At 44.7% G+C, this 12,548-nt stretch overlaps 2 protein-coding genes across 2 annotated transcripts; both read left to right on the plus strand.

Moving 5' to 3' along the window:
- Positions 1-4,121: 4,121 nt before the first annotated feature.
- Positions 4,122-5,957, plus strand: LOC105206813. The gene has a single exon (XM_011176277.3). The coding sequence runs from the start codon at positions 4,122-4,124 to the stop codon at positions 5,955-5,957; it is 1,836 nt and encodes a 611-aa protein (XP_011174579.2).
- Positions 5,958-8,633: 2,676 nt separating this feature from the next.
- Positions 8,634-12,484, plus strand: LOC105207273. The gene is made up of 2 exons (XM_039456045.1): positions 8,634-8,649; positions 9,099-12,484. Exons 1-2 carry the CDS (start codon positions 8,634-8,636, stop codon positions 12,482-12,484), a joined length of 3,402 nt encoding a protein of 1,133 aa, XP_039311979.1.
- Positions 12,485-12,548: the final 64 nt, after the last annotated feature.

A 12,548-nucleotide genomic window follows, 5' to 3' on the forward strand; every position in this document is an offset into this window, starting at 1 on the left:
TTAATTTTCCTTGATATTTTCTAGTTATCACATAGTTCTAGTATTCGTCACTAGGTATCGCAGAAGTTTTTTGAGTTGTGGCGCCCGGCGAGTTTCCTCTCGACGTCACGCAAAAAAACGGAGGAAGCATAGTACTACCAAAATAATATCAATTATTGCTTAACATTTGGTGCAATTAAATTGATTAATAATAGTTTTTTATCTTAAATGATTAAAACAAAAATATTTTTTTAAACATCAAAACTACATAACTAACAAGGAAAATTGAATAGGTATAGGGAAATGCGCTCCGCCCGGTTAGTTCTCTTTCCCCACCGCACTAATTAATCATCAAATAAATTAATATTTTTATTTATATCATATTATAAAATACTTAAAATAACACGAAATATTGTAACATAAAATTAAATGAAAAATACTGTAACCTAACTCCAAAACCAGTTTTAGGCTTAACTTAAAATTTTTCTAAGATTAATGTCTCATTATAAGGTATCATTTAAAACAAAATTTGATGCGAAAATCGAAGTACAAAAAATGGGCTAAGTTTGGGGTCACTTTTTTGTATACTTCTAAAACTAGCAACCCAAGAACTAAAATGGTATAGCTCATTCGCAGTTAAAAACGCGTTCTTGAATTTAACATATCATAATCATTGCTCAGTTTATAAATAACAATACTATGAACAAAAAAAAAATCAAATTGTTTTAACCATATCCATTCTACTAGGGTTGACGATTATCCGTTTATCCGGATATTCGGATATCCGAGATAGAGATAGATCCGAGATTAAATATCCGATTGAAGCGGATATCCGGATCTTTCGGATCCAAATTTGAAGCCGTTCGGATCCAAACCATTAAATTGTTTGTTATTCAGATGATTCTTATAGAAAAAAGATCTCATTATAAAGATAAATTTTTATTTCTTGACATAGAACGAAAACATAATATATAGAACAAAAACATAATATATAGAAGTTTTATAATAATAACTTCATAACTTAATAATATTTTTTTAATTGGTCAATTAAACAAGTTAATTAAACAGATTCCGATTTTGGAACAGAAAGACAAGAACATCGACATTGGCAGGATCAAGGCAACATCTTTTTATAGTTACAGTGTTTCCACACGTGGAAAACACTCTTTCAGATCCAGCTGATGATGCGGGTATACTGAGATATTCAAGCTTGTCTGCGGAAGCCGTGCAATATTGCCATACCCAACTTCTCTTCTTTGACATAGTACACTTCTCAAACACTGATAAGTAGATTTTCATTTTCTAAATGCCAATAATGCTGCCAGACAATGATAATTCAAAGCCGCGTGTTAGCGAGCTCAACCTTCGAACGGCGAGTGTGAGTGTCAACATAAACAGACACTGGCAATGTCAAGCTGGTACTTTTCGTTCTCTTTGTAACACAATTTTCAAATCCGGATCCGGATTTTTATACCAATTGTAAACTTTTTAGATAAGATGAAAAAAAATAATCCGGATTGATTCGGATATCCGGATCTTCATATTCTATCCGAAATATTCGGATATAGAATCCGGATAATATCACTATCCGGATACTCGGATATCCGGATATCCATAGATTCGGATGAAATCGTCAACCCTAATTCTACCCTATTCTATACAGTTTTATAAATTCCGTGTCAAGTAGATCAAATGGATCGTGTAATTCTCGTCAAATTCTCCTCTAATTACGGCGTTTGAAGCGTCTCATTTGATGCTCTAAATCTAAATATAACAGGTTCCATGCTAAAAAGTCTGCTTCTGCCATTTTTGCAGCACTATACCAAACTAGGTATCTTGTTTAAACAAACACAGTGCAAATAAAAAGTATCTTTTAAAATTTTATATCATTTTAATTTTATAAGAACGATTAATAATCAAACTTTATCTACGATGGTAAACCTCTTATTCATGTTTTTTTTACTATAACATGACTTAAACAACACAAACCTTTATAAGAGATTTATCATCTTAGATTAAGTTGGATTATTAATTAAATAGCATTTTACGTAGCTTGAACAAGAGTACGAAGTTATTACTTATCTCTTTTACATTCTTTTAATAAACTTTTAAATATATTTACACTATATATTTTTAACTATTTTACTAACAAGGAAACACAGGGAAGTGTCCGCCTCAGATTAAAACGAGTTTTTAATATGTTGTAGTACAGATAAAAATAAGGGACACGTATTTTTTTATACGTACCCATACGCACTTTAAGGGGGTGAAACACCCCTTTGAAGAAAATCGGTTTTTTTCTTTCGAAGTGTATGCCGTCGAAACTATAAGAGATAGAAAAAAATGTTTTAAATGAAAGTTGAATGGCTCGAAGAGTAATTTATGACAGCGGAAAAAAAATTTTTTTTTTTAATTTTTTTTAATACTTTCCCCCACCACTTACCTATTTTTTTTCAAAATTTTTATGTTTTTATAAGCAAAATAAAGCTTATTTTATTATGAATTCAACGGTATATGATAAAGTCACGATACAACATTCCCATTTTCCAAAAATAATTAAAAATCTCTCGATACGCACGGTACGCGCACCCGTCCGCTCGTTCGTGCGCTACAAAAGTGACTCCCTTCGATTTTGACGTGCCTTTAATATGTTGTACAGATTAAAATAAGGGACACGTATTTTTTACACGTGTCCTAATACACTTTTAAGGGTGAAACACTCCTTTGAAGAAAATCGGGTTTTTTCTTTCGAAGCGTGTATCGAAACTATAAGAGATATTAAAAAAAAAACTCCCGACTGCTGCCAAAAGTTGGTTTAATAACAAGAATTAAAAAGTTTAAGATTAAAAATTAATTAATAACACAAAAAATTAAAAATTTAAAAAACAATTTAAAAAATTATAAAGTTAATTAAAATTATATAAAAATTAAAAAATTAAAAAGTTAATTACAAAAATAAGAAAAAACTAACAAATTAATAAAAATTAACTAAATTAACAAATTTAGTAAAAAATTGGAAATGAAAAACAAATTAACATAAAAACAGAAAATCAACAAAACTAAAAAATAATAATAAAAAGATTGCTTTAAAAAGTTTGAAATAAAAATCAATTAAACAATTAAAATAACAACAAAAAATAAAACTACGGATACTAAAAAATAGTTTTAAAAGTTTGAAATAAAAATTAATTAAAGCAAATGCTTGACATTTTAAATGCTAATTCTACTTTTAGCATATTATTGTACCAATTAAAAATTAAAATTGAAATTTACACTTTGTTTAATAAAATACTTTTTTTTTCAATAATAAATTGTACTTAACCAGCAGTCGGGAGACGCCACGCTGAATGTTATAACTATTCAGGATATAATGTAATTGTTCGTTATTTGAGCGAATTGAAGCGCCGCCCGATTCCGGCGTATTCGTACGGCGCTGTCTGCTTCCCCGGCCTCGTCGTCGTTCTCGGTGGATCGAGGAGCTGGGGGCGACGGGGAGACGCGGAGGCGGAGATTACCTTTTCGTTCAAATTTTGGTCGACGGGCTCGCTCTCGTTCGACGACTGTGCCACGGTAAGCACGCGACTAGCGACCGCGATCCGCTTTGACTCTGTCGGCGAGTGCGATTCTTATATTGTACCGAGCATTAGTATTCCGTAAGCACGGAGATCCCTGAGCGCTGTGTTGAAAGGAAATAAAGTGCGTTTATCAGTAACTGCAGTGCGTGTCTCTAAGATACCTTCTGTACTTTCGCTTAAGCCGTCTACGTCCAGGAAGGTTATCACTGGACCGAGGCGATACGCGAACATTTGGTCCTTCGAGCCGGATCGACTTGAATCCGGGGATACTTTCATAGTGCAAGATAACAATTTTTGCTCGCGTTCCGCTGGCGCGAGCAATTCTTTCCGCTGCGTTACTTTTCCGCGATCACGAAGTCTCGGAGTGCGTGGAACACGTGGTAGCACGCGACGGAGTCGTGATTCACGCGGCAGCAGTACCTTGCGTCCGTGTTACTCAAGCCGCGAGGCGCGCTCGCTCGAGCGTCGGGATCGCGTGGTCTCACCGCGTGATCGCGCAACGAGTAACTTGGTCGGAATCACGCGCGCGGTGTCTGACTCCAAGCTGAGCTCGCCGTGCTCATCACGATGTTGGATCGAACGATCAAACAACAAGTTGTCCTGGCGGGATACATCTCCCGCATGTGGATAAACCTGCAAAAATTAGGACAAACCAAAATCACGGCGTATGAAGTCTCGAGCCGGCTGGCGCGCCTCGATGATTACTGGAAGCGTTATCAGGACGTGCACTTCGAAATCGCAGCCGATCCCGAAGCTGACAAAACGAATTACGTCAAGGACGACTACTTCACCAAAACGGAAGAGGAGTATTTTGGTATGCGTAGTAGGCTTAATGATCTTTTCGTTCAGCTAAGCAGAGCGGGAATTGTAGAGGTGGAGGAACGCCCTGGGCCGAGCTCTACGACGGTCGCGCCGGTACTTAAACAGATGCAGCTTTCGAAGCTGGAGCTGCCGAAATTCTCCGACGATCAACTCGAGTGGGAGGGTTTTCGAAATTTATTTCGCTCGCTCGTTCATGACGTCACGGGCGTTCCTAAGGTGCAGAAGCTTCAGTACTTGATGGGGTGCCTGACCGGTGAAGCCGCGGAGGTCGTCGCAGGCGTTCCCTTGACGGACGGCGCTTATGATGGGGCGTGGCAGGATTTAGTGATGCGCTATGACAATCCGCGTGTCCTGCTCTGCGCTCACATGCGCCATTTGATTTCTTGCCCGGCCGCCATTAAATCTTCGGCTGGGGAAATCAAACGATTGCTGGGCGTGCTCAATCAGGAGCGGCGGGCGTTCGTCTCATTGGAGCGACCGGTCGAGGCGTGGGATGATTGGTTCGTCCACTTGCTCGTTAGCAAGTTGGACGCCACGACAAGGATGTACTGGGAGACGTCACTCTTGGACTCGCGCGACTTTCCGACGTTTCGGCAATTACAGGTCTACCTAGAGAACCGGGTGCGCGCTCTGGAGGCGGCTAGGGTGGACGCCCCCCTTCCGCGAGGAGGACCGGGTGCGGGTGCGAAGTCCGCAGCTAAGGCCACGCGCGTTGCATGCAACACAACCGTGACTCCGAAAACAAAGGCGAAGACGTGCTCTCTCTACTCGGGTGCGCACGCACTGACGTTCTGTCCCAAATACAAGGCATTGCCTGTTGCTCAACGCGCGGAACAAGTGAAAAAACTTGGCGCGTGTTTGAACTGCGTGAAACTTGGACATCGGGCAGATTCTTGCCCGGTCAGCGGTCGTTGCTTGGTGTGTGGCGCGAATCACCACACTACCCTGCATGGGCTTGGTTTCGGGCAGTCCGGAGGCACCACCAGGGACCAGCCACGAGAGACGGAGGATACTGTCGCCGACGCTAACTCCTTGACAGCAAGCGTGGGCTCGACCGCCGCTACTAGCAGAAGAACCGTCCTGCTGACCACGGCACAGGTTCTGCTTGAGGGACCGTCTGGAAGGCAACTGCGGGTGCGGGCTCTGCTTGATACTGGGTCAGAGGCCTCCTTTATAACGGAGAGTGCAGCCCAAATGCTACGCGCGCCGCGTCGCCGTGTCCGGGTTGCGGTATCCGGTCTGCAGTGTACGCGAACCGGGGAGGCTGCTACCGCTGTAACGCTTGGCATAAGGTCCCGAACAGATGCCGCGTTCCGCCTCGAGACGGAGGCATTCGTGCTCCGGCGATTGACCGATCTGCTGCCGCCTCAACGCGTTGTTGCGCGTGCGTGGCCGCACTTGACGAACCTTCCGTTGGCCGACCCGGACTTTGCGACGCCAGCTGCGGTGGACGTTGTACTCAGCGCCGACGTTTACCGTCAAGTGATGCGACCTGACATTCGGCAGGGTGAACTGGGCTCGCCTTCGGCGCACCTCTCCGCCTTTGGCTGGATTCTGACCGGCGCACAGAGGTCATTTTGATTATTCTGGCAAATAATAAATAGTATCACATTTAAATTTTTATTTGTAGTATATGTTTGTTATATCTATGATTTTTTACGACTAATACTTTAGCGTGGATATTTTGGCTCTATAGTGTACTAAATTAAAATTTATTTGCAGATATACAGGGTGACCCAGAACACCCGTATCATCCGATTTTTTTCGTAAACGCGACATTTTAGAGTAAAATGTTTCATACGTATTATAGTATATATATTTTGAAATGGCATAAAAAAGGAAATTTCTGACGCAAACCAGAGGTCGATACGTTGATCCGAAAAAAAAGTCAATTTTTTGCTCTAAATAACTCCCGAACGGATCAACGCCAACGTATCGACCTCTGGTTTGCGCCAAAATTTTTCTTATTTTGTGCCCTTTTAAAAGATATATACTATAATATGAGGAGTTCCATTTAAGAAATTGAAAGTGACTTTCATGTGATCTTCAAACGACTATCCAAAGTCAAACTAAATGAAAAATCAGACAAATACTAAAACATTAATATTTTTTATTTTTAATATAATATTTTATTTCATTAATCAGACATGTTATCTTCATTCTCACTTGAAATCAACAAATCCTTCTGTAATTCGGTAGTAACTCCAAAATTTCCTTACTTAGTGTTTGTTTGTACGATCGATTTCCAATGCATTGTGATAAAGATGATATTACAGGATCTGACGTTACAAGAAGCGCATTAAATAAATCTTGCATTGTTTCTTCCCTAGAAAACTTTCTTGTGTTGCACTCTCGATATTTCCGAAATTCTTTGTTTCGGGACTCAAGAGCTTCCTCGGAAAACAATCCTATTGGAAGTGTAGCTGCCTTTATAATATCTGGCCCGTGAATTAGTATACGGTGAAGACTTGAAGGCATATTATACCACGGATAAAGTTCCACATATTGTTCAGCAGTAGCCTTTGAATATTCCGCAAATGCTTTTGTGTTGATTGCATATCCACATGACAATATAGTTAAAATTTTATGCAGATGTTTTAAAAAGTCTTCGTTAAGTCCGGTTATAGACGAAGATAAAGCATATTCCCGGAAAAATTTTCGCGCGGTGTTTCCGTCATTAGTCGTTCCGTAACCTTGCTTTGGAATATCTACTAATAAACTCATTTTGGATTTCAAGTTCTTTATGATTTGCTTCTTCCTTTCTTTCACCAGTTTTTTGTTTTCATCATCGCGGATCTGCCATTTTTTCACATCTAGCCGATATGAAATGTGTAAGCAGCACTCTAGACACCTTATCCACGCATGAAGATTGGAAATTCCATAGCTATATAATTCAGAGTTAGGCTGGAGGTTCCTAATTTTATTAAGCTGATTCATTATTTTTGGTGTGGCACCACAGATTCCACAACTTTGATTGGATGAATCACTTATAACGCCAAACGTTTTCCCATCAATCATAGTCAAGTTGAAACTGTGTTTTACAATTATTTGGTTGTTGCCTATGACACAATTCGTAACTTCAATTTCGGTAATTTGGCTTTTTACATTTTGAATCTCTTCTTTAACTAATTCTGGAGTTTCCTTTTTGAAAATCAACTTGATGGGTCTGCAATATCGTGTGGATGAAGATCGAGGATTTTGCCACAGTATATGCCCATTTTCGGTACAAAGACGCAATGGAACTAGACACACAGCAAATAAATTTGCATCACTTTTACTATCACTGGTCTCTTCATTAAAATGTTGTTTGTAAGTAGACTGTGAAGCACTGCCATCACATCCCCATTTGTACAAAAGTATCACTCCGTTCGATATCTCAGATAGGAATTGTTTAATAACATCACTTTGCACTTGTATGATTCTTCTTGCTGTGTGATTGACTAGTTCCTGCAAATTGACTTCCGCTGAAATATCTGTTATGATAATATGTTCTTTGTCTGGATAGCACTTCTTTTTCTCGTGTAAAATAACGATTATAGTTTGGATAAATATTCGCGTTCCTTGATTTAGCTCCCTGCTGCATCATTATATATGATTTTTTTGTACAATGGCAATCAACAAACAACGCAAGAGCTTCTTCTGGTGTGTACTTAGTAGGCAATGATACAGTAGAATGGTAAACTTTTTTAATCTTAGTTGCCCTAGTGGGCGAAGATGTGGTCGCTTCTTGTACTATTTTAGCAGCATCTCTCCTACCAGAGGCATAAAGGCTTTTACGCGTCGCAAAAGCTAGTTCTTCAGAAGAATAGTTTTCTAATAATGGTAAAACTTTTTGCCTTTTGCTTTGATTGCCAACTTCACTAAAATCTTTTGAAGGTCGACCTCTTTGCGAATGAGGTCGACCTTCTTTTTCACCGACATCTTTACTAAAAAATTCGATGTTTTCATCAAGCCATTGATGGTGTCTCTCTTCAAAAAACTTTAATGTACGATTACACTCCTTCCACATTTGAGCTACCTTGCTGTTAAAACGACAAACATTTTTTCTAATGGTGTTGTATTTTTCATCGTTAGCACACTCTTCTACACCAAATTTGAAAGATATAAAAGCAAAAACCGATAAATTCTTCTGTTTAATTGTCTTTCCTTTACGCCAAACTTCGAACAATTCTCTCTTATTTAGCGACATAATACCTAAAAAAAATATAAATACTAAGTCACTGGCATTTCTTGGCAAAAAAAAATATACGGATTGAAATGCTGACATATCTAGGTATTAAAAAAAAAATAAAACACTACGAACAAACACGAATATATGTATTGCGGGTTTATTTTATAAATGTAAAAACGGAAAAAATGACATTCATCAAGGTTTTTAAAAATTTTTAATATAATATGTGACGAGTATAGTAATTTTAAAAGTCAGTATATACCTTGAACAAATAATATCCAATAAATAAAATAACCAAGGCTGTGTGATAAATTTTTCACAATTACTTTTTATGTACGGTAACAATATTTTAATAAATAAATAATAGAGGTTAGGACCGGTTAAAACAATAACTAACCAACGTACGCGTAAGAGTGAGACAAATAGTTTATGTCGCAGCCTACTCATATACCCAACTTTCTAAAAAAATAAGTACCAACGTAATCTGTAACATGGTGATAAATTGAATTATTAATTCCTAGATAAATAAAAATGACCTCTGTGCGGCGCAGTGGATTCTGGGGAGAAAGCTGCGGTCGCTGCGCACACGGTGTCGGTGCTGCTGGCACAGCCCGTTGATGAGCTCACAACAGCTCTTAAGCGACTATGGGAGCTCGAAGAGGTTGCCGCTCAGCGCGTTCCGACTCCGGATGAGGATCAAGCGGAGGAGCACTTCCGACGGACGCACTTTCGGGACGCGTCGGGCCGATACGTTGTACGGCTGCCCTGTCGTCCGGATCGACTTAAGCGGCTGGGCGAGTCACGCTCGGCCGCGCTGTCTATGCTGCTCAGCTCGGAGCGCCGCTTGGCGAGGAAGCCCGAGCTGCAGAAACGATACATCGACTTTATGGTGGAGTACCTCGCGCTGGATCATATGAATCCCGTACTGGCTGATGCTCCTTCCCGGTCGGTGTCTTACTACTTGTCTCACCACGCAGTCTTCAAGGCTGGAGAGGCCACAGGGAAAATACCCGTGGTTTTTAATACATCCTTTAAAACAACATCTGGTTATTCGCTGAATGACTGTTTGTTACCAGATCCTCGATTACAGTCCGACCTATGGGTCATCCTGACTCGATGGCGAGGGTTCAAGGTCGGATTCATGGCCGATATAGTTAAGATGTTCCGGCAGATCCGAGTAAACCCGGCAGACATGGACTTGCAGAGGATACTCTGGCGTGCCGACCCAACGGAGCGAGTTCGAGAGTTCCAGCTCCGGACGGTGACTTACGGTACAACCGCGGCGCCCTTCCTGGCTATACGCACGCTGCAGCAGTTGGCCAACGACGAGGCTGCGCGTTTTCCACTGGGAGCGACGGCCTTGTTGCGACATTCTTATGTCTACAACATCTTAGCTGGAGGAAGCGATCTGTCGGCGACCCGGGAGGTCCAGCGCCAGCTAGTGGCACTGCTGCAGGCTGGAGGGTTCTCGCTGGACAAGTGGGCCTCGAACACGCGGGAGCTTCTCCCGCGGGCGTCGCCGGAGGAGGCATTGCTGCCAGCCTTTGACGCAGTAAGCGCTCTCGGGATAGTGTGGCATCCTGATGAAGACGCACTGTCAGTCCGTGTGACAGTATCCCAGCAACACGAAACCACCACGAAGCGGACGGTCCTGTCTGACGCGGCTCGCTTGTTTGACCCGCTGGGGTGGGTCGCGCCTGTTCTAATATTCGCCTGGGTCTTCATACAGGATCTGTGGCTTGCCGGCCACGACTGGGACGACCCGCTTCCCCTTGAGTTGGTGAACGCTTGGAGAGTCTTCACTGCTTCCCTGCCGGGACTGTCGGCTTTGAGAGTCCCGCGCTGGCTGCAGCGTGACCGGGGGAACGAGGTGGAGCTCCATGGGTTCTCCGATGCATCGGAGAGAGCCTACGCAGCGGCGGTCTACGCTCGGGTCACCAGGCGAGACGGCCGGGTAAGGGTGACCTTGCTGACGGCCAGAGCCAAGGTGGCTCCCGTCAAGACGCAGAGCGTGCCCCGCTTGGAGCTCTGCGGGGCTGTCCTGGTGGCACGGCTGCTCCGCCGGGTGGCGCGCGAGCTGGACATGGAGGATGCACCGATCGTGGCCTGGACAGATGCGAGGGTCGTCCTGTGCTGGTTGCGCTCTCATACGTCGCGCTGGCGACCATTTGTAGCGCATCGAGTGACGGAGGTGCAAAATCTTGTGCCGGGCGAGCGATGGAGGCATGTCCCCACGACTTCCAATCCAGCGGACCTGGCAACCAGGGGGATTCCGGTCTCGGAGCTCCTTGGACTGAATCTGTGGTGGAGGGGTCCTGAGTGGCTGCGGGGAGCGCCCGCCGCATGGCCCGCGGTGGGTGACCTTGCCACTCGCCAAGAAGAAGAGGAAAGAAGGGCGGTGCATTTAGCCGCTCCAGGAAATAAGGAGGACCTCCTCGAGGAGAGATTCTCGTCGCTGATGCGGCTTGTACGCGTAGTGGCGTATTGCTGCAGATTTTATCGGAGCGCCCGAGGCATACACAAGCAAGACGGGTTCTTGACGAGCGCTGAGTTGGAGGCTAGTCTGTCTAGGTTGGTGAGACTGGCGCAGAGAAGAGAGTTTCCGGGGGACTTGGAGGCGCTTACGGCGGGCGGCCCGCTGCCGACCGGTTCGTCGCTGCGAGCCTTGAGTCCGTTCCTGGACAAGGATGGATCCTTGCGAGTGGGCGGTAGACTTCAATCCGCTCAGCTGCCCTTCCCGGAGAAGCACCCTCTGATTCTTCCAAAGGAGGGTTCTCTCACCGAGCTGGTCCTTCGCAACGCGCACACCGCTACCTTACATGGGGCTCCTCAACTCATGCGGAGCTATCTCCTCCGCCGGTTCTGGGTCGTGGGGGTGGCCACTCGAGTGCGAAGGATCGCCCGAGAGTGCGTGCGCTGTGCCCGTTTCCGTGCGGAAACGGCACAACAGAGGATGGGCCAGCTGCCACCAGAACGCGTGCGTCCCTCCAGGCCCTTTGCATCGGCGGGAGTCGACTACGCCGGTCCCCTGCGTATCCGGGCTCACAAGGGACGAGGAAACATCTCTAGCAAGGGCTATATCTGTCTCTTTGTTTGTCTAGCCACCCGAACGGTTCACCTGGAGGCCGTGTCGGACCTGTCGGCGTCGGCTTTCATTGCGGCGTTCCGCCGATTCACAGCGCGTCGGGGTCGTTGTCGCCTGCTGCTTAGCGATAATGCCACCAACTTTCGAGGAGCTGACGCTGAACTGAGGGCTAGATTTCGGGCCGCCTCTGAATTCTATAAGGAGGCCGGCGAGGTGCTGGCCAACGACGGGACCGAATGGAGGTTCATTTCACCTCAGGCTCCTCATTTTGGGGGACTCTGGAAAGCGGGAGTTCGTTCAGTCAAGCATCACCTGCGCCGCGTCATCGGGGATCATGCCCTGACCTATGAGGAGACGGCGACACTGCTGTGTCAGATTGAGGCCTGTCTCAATTCAAGGCCGCTAAGTCCATTGAGCACGGACGCGGCGGATCTGGTGGCGTTGACGCCTGGCCACTTCCTGGTGGGTGAGGCGCTCGGGAATATACCGGAGGTCCCCGAGTCCGATCTTCATCCCACGTCGCGCTGGCGGTTGATCTCCGCAATCAAGGAATCCTTTTGGAGGCGGTGGCACGAGGAGTATCTGCATCTGTTGCAGCAGCGCTCCAAATGGACCCGAGAGCGGACCAACATCACGCCGGGCATGATGGTCTTGGTGAGGGACGAGCTGCTGCCGCCTGCTAAGTGGCCATTGGCTCGGGTTACACGAGTCTTTCCGGGACCGCACGGATGCGTGCGCGTGGCGACGGTCCGCATGGCGGCGACCGAGCTGACACGGCCGATCACCAAGATCTGTCCTCTTCCACTCACCATGGATCGGCGCCCTCTCGGGGGGCTTGACCAAGCCACCTGACGCTACGTTGCACTGACGAGCGCTCTTCGCAGGGGACGTTTTTTAATAGCTCTTTAATCTTTAG

The sequence above is a fragment of the Solenopsis invicta genome, chromosome 12 (genome assembly GCF_016802725.1).
Source record: "Solenopsis invicta isolate M01_SB chromosome 12, UNIL_Sinv_3.0, whole genome shotgun sequence".
Taxonomy (NCBI): domain Eukaryota; kingdom Metazoa; phylum Arthropoda; class Insecta; order Hymenoptera; family Formicidae; genus Solenopsis; species Solenopsis invicta.